Below are 15,296 nucleotides of genomic sequence, written 5' to 3'. Positions count from 1 at the left end.
ATAGGAAGGAGATGGAAGCTTTAGAGAGGGTGCAGAGGAGATTTACTAGGATCCTGGCTAGATCAGAGAACATGTCTTAAAAGGTTGAGTGAACTTAGATCCCCCCCCCCTTTGGTGCAAAGGAGAATGAGATGTGACTTGATAGAGGTGTATAAGACAGCCAGTACCTTTTTCTACAGAGTAGCAATGGTTAATACAAAAGGGCAAAATTTTAAGGTGATTGGAGGGAAGTGTGGGTTTGGGGAAGTTAGAGGTTGTTTTGTTTTTTTTAAAAAAAACAGAGTGGCAAGTGTATGGAACATACTGGCATTGATGGTGGAAGAGGCAGATACACAAAAGACATTTAAAACATCTTCAATAGACAACTAAATGAAACAAAGATGGAGGACTATGGGAGGGAAAGGGTTACACTGATCTTGGAGTAAGTTAAAAGGTTGGTACAATATCGTAGGCTGTGGGGCTGTACTGTGCTGCACTGCTCTATGTTCTATCTTAATGAGGACAATGCTGTTAAATTGTGGACTTTCAAAAAGCATTTAAAGCATAACAATAAATTATTCAGCTAAAATTCAGCTGGCAATTAATTCATTCTAGGGGCTGAAATGAAGTATTGAAAACAGAAAATGTGGGAAATACCTAGAAGGCCATGCAGCATCTGTGAAGAAAGAAACAGGATTAACGTCTTGGCTAAATACCTTTTTTATCACTGTACTGTCAAGAAGAGTAAAGTAATAGACTTTACTATGAAGAAGAAAATGTAAAGGAATAAGAAACGGACAGTTCTGAAGAGGACACTAGAACAGAAACGCAGGGACACAAAAGTGCTCAAATATCTGAAGCTGTATTATGGAATACAGCGTTACAACCAGTACTGGATCCTGTGTTGCAAGTAGTCAGTATCTACAATTCATTATCTGAAAATAGAGGAAGAAGAATCAAACCTATCCAGAATTTGTTTGATACTTAGAAAATAAAAACAGGGTCTCTGGGAAAGAAAAGGGAGATGTGATGACCTGGATTGCTCTTGTGAAGAGCTACATAAGAATTCTATGGACTGAGTGCTGCAACTATTCAATAAGAAAATTTTATCAACTGAAGTTGAGCATGTAACTCACAAGTTGCACATTTGTTCTTTTTAAAAAAAAAATCATATACTGTACTAGTTAGCATATAACCTAATTTTTTGCACTAGAGAGTACAGCCCTGAGAGTGGAAGCAATATTTTTTCAATTCCCATTCCTAATTCCCTGTGGAGAAATATCAACTTTTTTTAAAACAAAATTTCATTTAAAAATGGAAACCTTGCTTGCAGGAAACAGTAGATACAAGTTAAGTGTATAGCACCACATTGATATTCTCAGAAATCCATGCAGCATGGAAACAGGCCAATTGGCCCAACTTGTCCATGCTAAGCATTGGATACCCTTCCATATTAACCCCATTCCCCATACCTGGTCCATTGCCATCTTTGTCCAAATGATTGAAGTGCTCATCCATACACTTAATAAATGTTATCAGCAACCCAGCTTCAACCACTCTATCCAGAGTACGTACCTCTATATTCCAATTGCTTGCTCCCTCAGGTTGAAGAATCTCCTCCTCAAATCCACTCTTCCTCCTTACCTTAAACCTCTAGTTTTACCTTCCTCTGATATGTATGAAAGTTTCCTGCAGTCTACCCATCTATACCCTCAGTTTTATACACTTCAGAATGTCTCCCCGTAACAATTTCTGCTCCCAGGGGGGTAAAAAAATACTACTCCGGTTCCTCCTCATAATTGAACTACTTCACCCCAAGCAACATCCTGGTTAATCTCCTTTACACACTGTCCAGTGCTACCACATCCTTCCTTGGTGAGCAGAATTGCAACACTATTCCAACTGAAGTCTGGCCAAAATTTCATAAAGTTGGAGCATAACCTCCTTACTTCTGTACTCAATGGCCCAATTAATTAAGGACAATATCCCATATGCCTTCCTATGTTGTATATCTGATTGCCACCTTCAAATATCTATGAAATTTTACTATAATTTACTGTTCTGTAATACCTCCCAAGACCCTAACATTCATTGTGTATATCTACATTACTGCAACCTCATTAGTTCTCCTGCAAACCATCATCTTACATTTGTCTCAATTAATCACCATCAAATTCAGCCTATTTCGCCAAAACAATGATCTCCGTGGCCGAAGACTACATTCTATACTACCAAACACCACTTCATGTCATCCACAAAGTTATTGATCATGCCTCCCATATCAAAGTCATTCACGTACATTACAAAGAGCAAGAGTCCCAGCACCAATCCTTGTGGTACGCTACTAGTCACAGGTATCTGATTGTAAAAACAACCCTCTGGCATCACCCGAGGTTTGCTATTCCAAGTCTGTTTTGAATACAGTTTACCAACTTGCCCTGGATTCCATGAGCCCTTACTTGGCAAGCCAATCTCCCATGAGGGCCCTTGTCAAAGGCTTTACTAAAGTTTATGTAAATTATATTACCCTGCCCTTTTTAATACACTTTGTTACCGCTTCAAAGATTTCAATCAAATTAGTCTGACAGGATCTGCCCTTGACAAAGTCAGGTTGGCTGGCATTGATTCGTCCTTGCCTTTCCAATTTCTTTTCCTAAGAATATTTTTCCGACATCTTCCCTACCAATGATGTTAAGAGTCACAGGTCTACAGTTACAAGTCTTTAATCAGCTTTGTTAATTTAATTTATTTAATTGCTGCATTTTTATTTTTCCCCAAAATAGATGGTTTTAAGTTTAAAAATTATAGTAATTATTTAATAACTAATGAATATTTATTTTAGGCAAACTGTTTAGAATTGGACAATGCAACTTTGGTATTTCAAATTCTGCACAGGATCAAATCAATGATTTAAACAGAATTTCCAATTTGTTACCACATACACAAGTTCACTTTAAGTTTACCTTCGTTGTCTTCTTTTACCCTGCCCACTGTCTAAATACTGAAATATGGCGAATTTTGTGAGTCCTCTCAAATAATAATTACTGATTTTTTATGTACACAAAAAAAGTTGCATTCTTCAGCAGAAATTTCCTTTGTTTATACCTGGGTCTATTCTTAGGACAATGCTCCAGTTGCCTCCATTCACTAGCTCCAACATTATATATCCATGCATCACCTAGGAAGAGATAAAGGGAAACACTGTTGACTAATTTAAGCCTCTAATGAAACTGAGGTCACCATCATAATTAATAATGCACAAAAGTTGAACAAAGACATTCTCTACATCAGACTGAAAGTTATTGTTTAATCGTTAGAATTAGATTTTATATGTTAAAAGACAAGAAACATAACCAGGTAATCTAAATTAGTACATGAACCTAGTACTTTCCCAAATTAGAATATGGAGGAATAACCTCAAGACAATTGATTACGAGCTAACTACTTAATTCTGTTGAGCCGTTAAATAATTATTTTTAAAAGTTCTGCCGTTCTTCTCAGAATTATCTATGGCTGCTGAAAAATGCCAGCAAAGTGTATAACTAACAAGATGGCAAGCATAACTAACAAGCATGTGGTGTGCGTGAACATGGAAGCAGCAAATCTCTGGCAGCTGTTTACTGAGATCTTTCTGCAACAGTTCTGTCAGAATTGATGTCTAATGAGTCAGTTTCTTTAATAACCCAATTTTCGAATGATTTCTCATTCATTTCAATAGAGGGAAATTACAGGCTGCAGATTGCACTGAGAATAGTTCAGAAGTAAATTTATAAGTTTTATAAGCTGCCCACAAAGCGTCGCTGTGTTTTATCAGTACCATCTTGCCATCACTGGTGCACTACTACAGCTGGAAGAGAAGGGGGAGGGGAAAACTCTAAGTCAGATGAAAACGTCGGAGTATGAAGCCTCCTCTACCTGGTATCTTGTCAGCAAATGTACACAGTCATTGGAGAATAAGGTGGAGGACCGAAGAGCAAGATTTGCTGCATTGGAAGTAAATGAGGGATAGCTGGGTTCTGTGTTTCACAGGGACATGGCTGACCTCGGGCATGTTGGTAAGATCCAAGGGTTTCTTCATATACTGGATGGACTGGACTGCTGAATCTGAGAAGGCAAAAGACGGGGGAAGTGCTGACAATTCTACTTACCGCGTGAGTTCTCCTCTGTGATCCTAACCGCAGTTTATGTACCGCCAAAGGCCAATGTACTAGACATACTGAGTGTCATGATCAGCAAACAAGAAACAGCCTACCCCGATGCCTTTCAAATCATTACTGAGGACTTCAATCAGGGTTGTTTGAAGAAATCTCTGGCCAATTATCATCAACATGTCACCTGCAGTATAACAGACCCCAACACACTTGACCACTGTTATACTTCGATTAGGAATGCCTATTCTTCGATTCCTTGACTGCATTTCAAGAAATCTGTGTGGCTAGACATAACTTAAATACCATCTATAAAAATGCTAATGATACAACCATCGTTGTATCTGACAGAATTTCAGATGGTGATGAGAGGGTGTACAGGAGCAAGATATACCAACTAGTTGAGTGGTGTTTCAGTGACAACCTTGTACTCAATATCAGTAAGACAAAAGAGCAGATTGTGAACTTCAGAAAGGGAAAGACAAGAGAACACAAACCAATCCTCAGAGGGATCAGAAGTGGAGGGAGTATTTTATCAGGAGATTGAGGAGATTTGATTTGTCACCTAAAACACTCAATAACTTCTACAGATGTATCGTGGAGAGCATTCTGACTGACTGCATCACTGTCTGGTATGCGTGGGGGGGGTGGGTGCTACTGCATAGGGTCAATGTAAGCTGCAGAGAGTTGTAAAATTAGTCAGCTCCATGCATGGGTACTAGCAACCGTGGTATCCAAGAGTTCTTCAAGGAGCGATGCCTCAGAAAAGTAGCTTCCATCATCAAGGACCCCCACCACCCAGGACATGCCCACTTCTCATTGTTGCCTGAAAGCCTGCACTCAGGAACAGCTTCCTCCCCTCTGCCATCTGCTTTCTAAATGGACATTGAACCCATGAACACTACCTCACTACTTAAAATTTCTGTTTATGCACTACTTACCTTCAATTAACTAATATACATATATATTACGTAACTCCGTTTTTTTCTATACTTATCATGTATCGCATTGTACTGCTGCTGTAAAGTTAACAAAGTTCACAACATATGCTAGTGATAATAAACTTGATTCTGATCCCATCATCTGGCTGTCCTCCTACCTGCATACAGGTAGAGGATAAAGAGCAAGAATTTAGAAGTAAGGACAACAAAGGGGTAGTTGCAGGAGGCAAAGGAGTGGCTACTGGATGGACTGGGCCATATTCAAGGACTCAGAGGATCTGAATGAATACGCCATGGTTATCACGGACCTTATGAAAACTCGTTTTATAAAAATGAATGTGTCCCCACAAAATCATTCAGAGTCATCCCTAACCAGAAGTTCTGTATGTATCATGAGATCCACAGTCTGCTGAGGGCCAGATAAGTGGCATTCAAGTCTGGCGACCAAGTAAAATACAAGAGGTCCAGGTACAACCGCCAGAAAACCACCTCACGTACTAAGTAGCATCTCTAGACTAAACTTCAATCACTGAAGGATGCTTGACAGCTAGGGCAGCACTTGAATTCTTTCACTTCCAACAAAGTGAACCCAAGCAACACAGGTTTCACATCCAGATGAGCTCAACGCCTTTTATGCTAGTTTTGACCATCAAAACATGGAGGCACCTTCACATACTCCCACATTCACCAATGACCCTGTGATTACAGTCTCTGAGGCTGATGTGGGAGGATTTTTCAAGAGGGTTAACCCATGGAAAGAATCCGGCTCAGACAGGCTGAGTAGTAAAGACCTGCGCTGATTAACTGGTTGGAATGGTCAATTAAAGATATCAGTATATCTTTAACTCTTGCTTCAGCAGTCTGTGGTACCCACCTGCTTCAAGCAGGCTTCAATTATATCGGTACTCAAGAAGAACATAGTAACCTGCCTCAATGACTATCGTCCAGTAACACATACAGTGCTTTGAGAAGTTGGTGATGAAACATATTAACTCCTGCCTGAGAAGCGACCTGGATCCAGTCCAATTTCTGTTTAACATGAAGCACAGTGATGTGTTGCTGGCAGCAGAAATACGAATTACTTCATTGCACTTTTTCCTCAAAAACTATTATTGCAATCAATTGCCTGCAACTGCCCTTTCAGAGTTGAGCTTTTGGACAGCTTGTACAACCTGGCATTCTGTGGTGTGAACTGGAGTCTCTGAGTTGCAGAATGGTCGTGGTATGGATGTACAGGTCAAATCGAAGCAGCAGGACCCAGGCCAATGTTTGGCTGTTGCTGGAGCAAACTTGGAGGCAACTCAAAGCTGCTAAACCGAGACGAGGAAGAGTAGAGGCTGCAGGGCCCGAGAGCAAGGAACAAGTCGATGTTTGACTTACACAGGAGCCACACCAGAGGGGAAAGATTGGGAACTGGCTGAATTGAGGTGGCGGGGCCCAGGACCAAGAACAAGGAACCACCTGATGTTTGGCCAATTTAAGCACCAGGCCAGATTGAAAGGGTCAGGGTATCAGGCCCAGAGGAGAGAGATGGGCCAGTGTTCTAGCCGATCTTTGTAGTGAACTGAGGTAGTGACCTGCAACTAAGGGTCTCCTGGATTGACTGTAACTGGTTTTGTGGCTGTGAACTCACTTTTGGGAACTTCAGTTCTGAATGTTATTTGCTTACTTCTATTGTTCGCACAATTTGTTTTTTTCTGCACATTGGCTATATGACTTCTTTTTAAAGAAAGGGTTCTATTGGGTTTCTTTGTTTTGTGGCTGCCTATAAGGAGATGAATATCAAGGTGTATATAGTATACATACTTTGATAATAAATGTACTTTGAACTTGCCTACTGTCACAACAAATCAACAGCAGATGTCATTTTATTTGCACTTCGCTCAACCTTGGCACATCTGGCAATGAAGATGCATACATCAGGATGGTCTTCAGTGTCTACAACTCGGTATTAAATACCATCATCCCGTCAAAGCTAACCAATAAGCTTCAATATCTAGGCCTCAAATCTCCTTGTGCATCTGGATCCTTGACTTCCTTACTTGCAGACATGAGTCAGATCAGATTGGCAGCAACATACTCTCCAGTCACCTTCAGCACTCGTTCACCACAAAGCTGTGTGCTTAGTCCCCTGCTCTACTCACTTTACACTTATGACTGTGAGGCTAAGCACAGCTCCAATGCCATTTTAAAATTTCTTGATGACACCACTGCCGTTAGCTGTATCAAAGCAGGTGAGGAATCAGCATGGAGGAGAGTGACTGAAAATCTGGCTGAGCAGTGCTAAAACAACCACCTCTCACTCAATGTCAGCAAGACCAAAGAGTTGATTATTTACTTCAGGAGGAAAAAACCGGAGATCCATGAGCCAATCTTCATTGGGGATCAGAGGTGGAGAGGGTCAGAAATTTTAAATTCCTCAGTGCTTTCATTTCAGAGGATCTGTCTTGGGACCTGCACTTAAGTGCCATTATAAAGCAAGAACAGCAGCACCTCTATTTTCTTAGAAGTTTGTGAAGATTTGGCATGTCATCTTAAACTTTGACAAACTTCTGTAGATGTGCAGTGGAGATTATACTGACTGATTTCATCAAGTCCTGGTATGGAAACACCAATACCCTTCAATGGAAAAGCCTACAAAAAGTAGTGGATACAGTCCAGTTCACAGGTAAAGCCCTCACCACCATTGAGTACATCTACAAGGAGTGCTGTTGTAGGAAAGCAGCATCCATCATTTACTTTGAACTTTGAATAGAGGGGCTTAGTGAATGAAACTGCCTCTGTGGACTTGTAGGTCAGTTGACATAGAAGAAAGTCTGCGCCAAGTCACTTAATCTTGCAATAAAACAAAAAATATTGAAAGTCAGTAACTGGTTCCTGCAGCTCTGAATCAAAAATACTGCTACAGATTTCCTGATCTACCTTATCATTTAAAAACCTCAAAAAGATCATCAAGCCTCCCAGATTATCCTGAATCCCTTCAAATGGTGCAGGAAACAGAATAATATTGGTAACAGACCAGGAGAGATTTGCATTTGTAACGTTCCGTTATATTGGCTCATATATGTCTAGGGGAAATCCCACCGAGCACCTACCTCAACGCTCCCCACAGGGTCAGTCGCAGCCCGAATCAATCCCAAACATCAATCATCAGTCAGCACACCCAGTAAATTTTAACAAGTACACTTTATAGATATTATTAATTCTATGACATTAATATAAATTCAATAAAGAGAGGGAAGTAATGAAAAAAAAGGCGCCAACATTTATCAAAGTCCAAGTTCTTCGTGCACAACCGTTGGAGCTCAATCGATTCCTGACGACCACCCAGATCCTGTCCACTCACGGCTCGGGACCACCCGGAGTGATCGACCAGAGCCTCTCCGCACGGCCGCCGTCCTCCCCGTCTCTCCTCCGACTCCCCGTCAAAAAACCCGTCCACCGTCCTCCCCGTCAAAAAACCCGTCCACCGTCCTCTCCGTCTCTCCTCCGACTCCTCGCCAAAACCCCGGCCACAGTCATATGATACAGCATTGTATCCGAAAACAAAACGGTACATGACCACCCATTGGTTAATAGCACCCTGCTATCTCTAATAACCCACGCAATTGTCTAGTTAGAGACCGTCTCAGCATTCCTCAGCATAACATAACAAGAGAAGTCATTTTAAATTTAACAAAAAGAAAGACCCCGTACACTCTCCCCCCACCAATAAAAGTCATGCCCTCATGACGTTAACAGAGTTCACCAGTGCTCCTTGTAAAACACAAAACCCAACCCAGGTGCATAAAGCAGTGACATAACTTTCTAGGGCAGTAGAGATCACACCCTGTTCTCCCAGAGCTGTATAAGTTAGTCTCTCCGGGGGACGCCTACTCCTCTGAGGCCTCTGGACTTCCTCTGCCAACTCTCCCTGTTCAGACACCCCAGGTGACCCCCCGGGCCTATCTGTCGGACCCTCCCCCTCACTGGGACCCCTCATTCAGATTCTGGCTCCACCTTCTCCTCCCCCAATTCCGGCTGTAATACAGGCGACTCTGCAACACCCTCCCTCGGTTCCCCTAACTCAGTGATGGAAGGGCCAGGAGCCTCTTCTCCCGGCACCGGGGAATCAGCGAACGGAAACAGGTACCACACGTCGGAATCATCTTCCGATGACGTATCCCTTCGCAAGGTGGGGACCGGCCCCGTCTTCTTCGCAGCGGGCTCTTCCCTCGCCCTGCGCCCTCGCAGAGTCCTCGTACTAGGCGTAAACTCCCATTCAGGCTCTGGGTCTACCTTCACCTCTCGACTCAGAGGCAATATAGGTGGTTCCGATGGAGTACCTTGACAGGCCCCTTCCCGTCCTCAGGTCTCACCCGGTAAACAGGGAGATTCGGCATCTGACTCTCCACCACATAGGGGGTGGCTGCCCAACGGTCCGCCAACTTGTGCTTTCCAGGTAGTCCTAAATTCCGGATAAGGACTCGGTCTCCCGGCAATAGCTGGACGAACTTTACTTTCTGATCATACCTCTTCTTATTCCGCTGGTTCTGCTTGGTGGCTGCCGCCTCAGCCAACTCATACGCCCTTCTCAACTCTCTCCTCATATCAGACATGTACTTCAGACATGGCTTCGAAGGTATTTCACCCACTTCAGTCCCAAAACACAGATCAATGGGCAACCTCGCTTCCCGTCCGAACATCAGATAGTAGAGCGAGTACCCCGTAGCATCATTGTGAGTACAATTGTAACAGTGAACCAAATGGGAAATGTGCTGACTCCACTTACTCTTCTGTCCAATCTCCAAAGTGCCGAGCATGTCCAGCAGGGTTCGGTTAAACCTCTGGGGCTGAGGATCACCCTGCGGGTGATAAGGGGTGGTTCTGGATTTCTCAACCCCAAGCATACCCAGTAATTCATGGATAAGCCTGCTCTCGAAGTCCCGTCCCTGACAACTATGGATCCGCCGGGGAAGGCCATAATGAACAAAGTACTTCTCCCAATAACACCTTCGCCACTGTAGTCGCTTTCTGATCCTTAGTAGGAAAAGCCTGCGCATATCTCGTGTCGTGATCTGTGAGGACCAAGACATTGGTGGTGTTGCTGGTGTCTGGCTCAATAGACAGGAAATCCATACATACCAGGTCCATGGGTCCTGCACTCTGCAAGTGGGACAAAGGAGCCGCCTGCACAGGTAAGGTCTTCCTCCGGATGCAACGACTACAGGTCTTACAGTATTCTTCCACCTCCCCCCTCATCTGGGGCCAGTAAAACCGGTCCTTGACTAATCCATAGGTCTTCTCTACCCCTAAGTGCCTGGAATCATCTTGCAGTGCCTGGAGCACAGTCTTCCAATACTTCTCAGGCATGACCAGCTGCCAGCGCCGGGGGTGGTCCGGAGGCGACGTGACCCGGTACAAGACGTGGTTCTTCAGCTTCAACCGAGGCCACTCCTTCAGTAGTAGGGGAACGGAGGCATGCTTCGCCTTCTCCACCTGCCCCATATCACCCTGGCTAACCGCGTACCAGATAGTGCCAATGCTCGGGTCATCACGCTGAGCCGCCTCCACTTCCTGGGGGCTCAACTCCGGCAGCTGCCTGTTCCTCAGAGCAGTCAAATTACAGTAAACAGTGGGTAGCACATCATCGTCAACCCCCAATTGACCTACTGCCCGATCCATTCCCATCTGTGCTACTACTTCCCTGTCGCTCCCAACTTGACACATGGCCTTTACTCCCGGGGCAGGGACACTCTTCCACTCCTCAGCCGTGCCTGACTCCTCGTGCGCCCGACGAGACAGGGCATCTGCATCGATGTTCCGACTCCCCGGGCGGTACTTCAGGCTGAACTCATAGGCAGACAAGGCTGCTATCCACCGGTGCCCAGTAGCATCTAGCTTTGCCGAGGTCAGGATATAAGTGAGGGGGTTGCTGTCAGTTCTTACCTCAAACTGGGCCCCGTATAGGTAGTCACTCAACTTGTCCACCACCGCCCATTTCAGCGCCAAGAACTCCAGCTTGTGAGTGGGATAGTTTCTCTCAGATGGCGACAAGCTCCGGCTGACAAACGCCACCGGCCTCAATCCGTTGCCCTGTTACTGGTACAGGACAGCCCCCAGACCCTCGTGACTGGCATCAGTGTATAGAACATATGGCTTCCGGGGATCAGCAAAAGCCAACACCAGGGCCTGTGTCAGCGCCCTGTTCAGAGATTGGAACGCCTCCTCACATTGAGCATTCCACCTCAATCCAAAAGGCTCCCCTGGGTTCAAGTATCCTCTTACCTCTGGCCCTCGGTCTCCCTTCCTCTTCCTCCCCACAGGTGGATAACCACACAACAGCTGGTTCAATGGATGACTCATTTTCGCATATCCTTTCACGAATCGCTGGTAATAACTGCAAAACCCCAAAAACGAGCGTAAGGCGCTCACCTTCTGAGGTCTCGGCCAGGTGGTTACTGTGGCTATCTTACCCGGATCAGTGGCCACTCCATTTCGCGAGATTATGTGCCCGACATAACTGACCGACGTCTTACAGAACTGACATTTACCCAGGGAAAGTTTTAACCCTTCCTCCTTCAGCCGACTCAGCACCTTCAGCAGCCGCTCCTCATGTTCCTCCAACGTAGATCCAAACACTATCAGGTCGTCCAGGTACACCAATACCTCCAGCAGGTTCATGTCCCCCACTGTCCGCTCCATGAGCCGCTGGAAGGTGGCTGGGGCCCCCGAGACGCCTTGGGGCATTCGTTTGAACTGGAAAAATCCCAGGGGGCAGATAAAGGCCGTCTTCTCTATATCGGTCTCACTCATCGGAATCTGGTAATACCCACTCCGCAAATCCAATACACTGAACCACTGTGCACCACTCAGACAGGCCAAGGCATCTTCCACCCTTGGGACCGTATATTGGTCAGGAACAGTGCGCCGGTTCAGGGTCCTGCAGTCCACGCACGTGCGTACCTTCCCATGTTTCTTCCTTGCCACCACTATGGGGGATGCATAGGGGCTTCGGGACTCCGCGATATTCCCTGCATCCTTCAACTGACGCACATCTTCCACATCTGCTGGGGCTAACCGCCGCGACCTCTCTCTAAACGGGGTGTCATCTGTCACCCGGATAGTGTGCCGAGCGCTCTTGGAACATCCCACATCAAACTCGCCCTGGGAAAAGACATTCCCTAACTTCAGCATCTTCTCCACCAGCCTGCTTTTATACGCTGGCGGTACAGGGGAGTCTTCAAAATTAAAGGCCTCCTCGGTCAGCCGCCCCCCGTTCTCCAATAGTTTTCCTCCAGTGGGCTTCACGGGGGCGCTGGACATCACCGTCACCGGGAACAAGAGCGCGAGGGGCATCCCGCAGTTAAAAGTGATCCCGCTCCGTTATGTTCCTTACCATCACCCCCATCCGCCGTGCCTGTACAACTGAGGGCCTCCGCAATTCAGGTCTCACCAGCGCCCCAGCCGGGAACTGGAACTCCCCTTCCAGGTCGTCTGGGGCGTCTACTAGCAGGGCCTCGCCCGCCGGTACTCTGGGGAATCTGGGGGTCCCCATCACTAATGCCGCCTCCCCTGGCCATATCACCTTAGGCCTCGCCTGAGTGCACCACACCGTCCCTCGTTTGCACTCAGGATCCAGCCCCTGAGGGTCACCCACTCCTTCGTACACCGCTCGGAACACTGGGTGTACCGAGAGGGTCTCCAGAAAGTTCTCCCCCGCCTTCTTCTTAACGGCTCCCAAGAGCCGTCACACCAGAGGGGAGTTAGTCCCCACTAGAGGGCAGCACCACCAGTTTCCACCGGGTCCAGACAGACCAACACCAGCGTCTGCAAGGCTTCCGACACTCCCACATCTCCCTCCGAAAATTCCAATCTCACTGACAGGTACCCATCGTACGGGTAATCACCATCAGTTATGCCCCAAATCTCCAGTGCATTAAACGGAGTTACTAGCAAACGCTTCAGATATTTGTTGTAGAACGACTGGTACAGTAAGGTAACCTGTGACCCGGTGTCAAGGATGGCTTTCGCAAAGATTCCCTCTATCCGTAGGGACACACTGGAACAGGGTCCCACCAGTCCATCCAGAATTTGGGCTTGTACTTTCTGGGGTTCCATAGCTGTTTTCTGGGAACGTGTTCCTTCCGAGACTCCAGTCCGTTCCCTCACTGAGCCTCTCCTAAGTTTCCCGACAGCTCTCCCTTCTTAGTGGCCCGGGAGCCCTCCCCCCTCGGAGCATCTCGTCTCTCACAATCCCTCCGCAAGTGACCCGCTTCCCCACAGCTGTAGCACACCCCCGGCCACTCACATTCCTGCTGGAAATGCCCCTCTCTCCCAGTTATAGCACCCGCTACCCGCCGCCTCTCTCCTCCCGGTAGGCCTCCCCCCCCCGGGGACCCCTTGGATTTCTCTGATCTCACCCCGGCTACCATCTCCTGAACCGCTGAAGACCGTCCCCGGGGGTTCGAGCCCCCTGGTCGGCCCGAAGCACTCTCCTCCACCCGTACCTCTCTAATCAGCTGCCCGAATGATGGAGGGGGGCTCCTCTTATATGACTGCTGGATACTCCAAGCCACCCTGTCATCCTCCCGGGAACCTCTACATATCTGGCTCATCCTCAACTTCGCCACTTCGTCTGCCCTCACTACCCTTTGGTGCCGCAGCCCCGTAAGCTTCCCTTCCAGCCGGAAAACGTATTCTGAGAGCTTTTCCCCTCTTCTCTGCCCCATCCCTTGAAACTCCGCTAAATGTTGCCAGGGATCTCCTGACAGTCCAAACACTTCCTCCAAAGTGTCCAAACACTCCGACAGGAAAGCCAAAGGGTGTTCCGCTCTTAACTCGCAGACCACACGGGCTGCCCCACCCCTTAAGCTTTCCACCAATCGCTGTCTCTTTTCCTCATCTGAAACTGGCCACACCTCTAACAACTGGGATGTATCCTCAACCCAGGTCTCATATTCATCCTCCCCTTCCGGGGTGGGCCTGGCTCCCGAGAAAATTCTCAGCTTCGGGCGGGGCCCCTCAACCCTTCTCGCCAGGGAGGTAATGGCAGCCAATAACTCGGAGGTCTCAGCCCTAACTGGGGGACGGGGCCTGGCCAAGCCTTCCCACTCCACACCTCCACCTCTGGCTACTAGCACCTCCCCTCCTCCCCTGGGGCCTTATCTAGCTCCTCCTCTGGCACCTCCTCACTTTCGTCCTCCAGGAGGGTGTGGAGACCCCACGGCCCTGCCTCCCCCTGGACGTGGACTGTCGCTGGTAGCTCCAACATCATGACGTTGGCACTCATCCGCACCAACATCCAGCTGGACTCCAGTTCTTTCCCACACCTTCTAGCCATAAATTCTACCTGCCCGATACCTTTAATCAAACTAAACCCTCGCACCAGTACATCTGCCGGAATGCGATAATTGACCCCACTTAGCACGCAAGCATGATTCACCGGTACCTCCTCCAATTCACACCAACTTACAATCTTATCTCGATCCATCTTCACACCACTTAATGCGACAACTATTACAGCTTTACCGAAAATCCAAATCCAGGACAGTAGCCCCCACTTGTAACGTTCCGTTATATTGGCTCGTATATGTCTAGGGGAAATCCCACCCAGCACCTGCCTCAACACTCCCCACAGTGTCGGTCACCGCCCGAATCAATCCCAAACATCAATCATCAGCCAGCACACCCAGTAAATTTTAACAAGTACACTTTATAGATATTACTAATTCTATGACATTAATATAAATTCGATACAGAGAGGAAAGTAATGAAAAAAAAAGGTGCCAACACTTATCCAAGTCCAAGTTCTTCGCGTGCTACCGTTGGAGCTCAATCGATTCCTGACGACCACCCGGATCCTGTCGACTCACGGCTCAGTACCACCCGGAGTGATCAACTGGAGCCTTTCTGCACGTCTGCCGTCCTCCCCATCTCTCCTCCGACTCCCCCCAAAAACCCTGTCCACCGTCCTCTCCGTCTCTACTCCGACTCCCCGTCAAAAACCCCGTCCACCGTCCTCTCCACCTCTCCTCCGACTCCCCACCAAAACCCCGTCCACCGTCCTCCCCGTCTCCCCCCAAAAACCCTGTCCACCGTCCTCTCTGTCTCTCCTCCGACTCCCCGTCAAAAACCCCGTCCACCGTCCTCTCCGCCTCTCCTCCGACTCCCCACCAAAACCCCGTCCACCGTCCTCTCCGTCTCTCCTCCGACTCCCCCCCAAAAACCCCATCCACAGTCATATGAT

General features: G+C 47.2%; 1 protein-coding gene across 2 annotated transcripts in view; it reads right to left on the bottom strand.

The window, feature by feature from the left end:
• Positions 1 to 15,296, bottom strand: part of LOC134345870 (kelch domain-containing protein 1) — a 122,118-nt gene that overhangs the window by 14,944 nt on the left and 91,878 nt on the right. For both annotated transcript variants that reach the window (XM_063047195.1, XM_063047187.1), the window contains exon 10: positions 3,085 to 3,157. In XM_063047195.1, coding sequence (XP_062903265.1) covers positions 3,085 to 3,157 — 73 coding nt within the window. The remainder of the gene's footprint in view (positions 1 to 3,084; positions 3,158 to 15,296) is intronic.

This window comes from Mobula hypostoma, chromosome 1, assembly GCF_963921235.1.
Source record: "Mobula hypostoma chromosome 1, sMobHyp1.1, whole genome shotgun sequence".
NCBI lineage: Eukaryota > Metazoa > Chordata > Chondrichthyes > Myliobatiformes > Myliobatidae > Mobula > Mobula hypostoma.
This window is presented reverse-complemented; position numbering and strand designations above follow the sequence as displayed.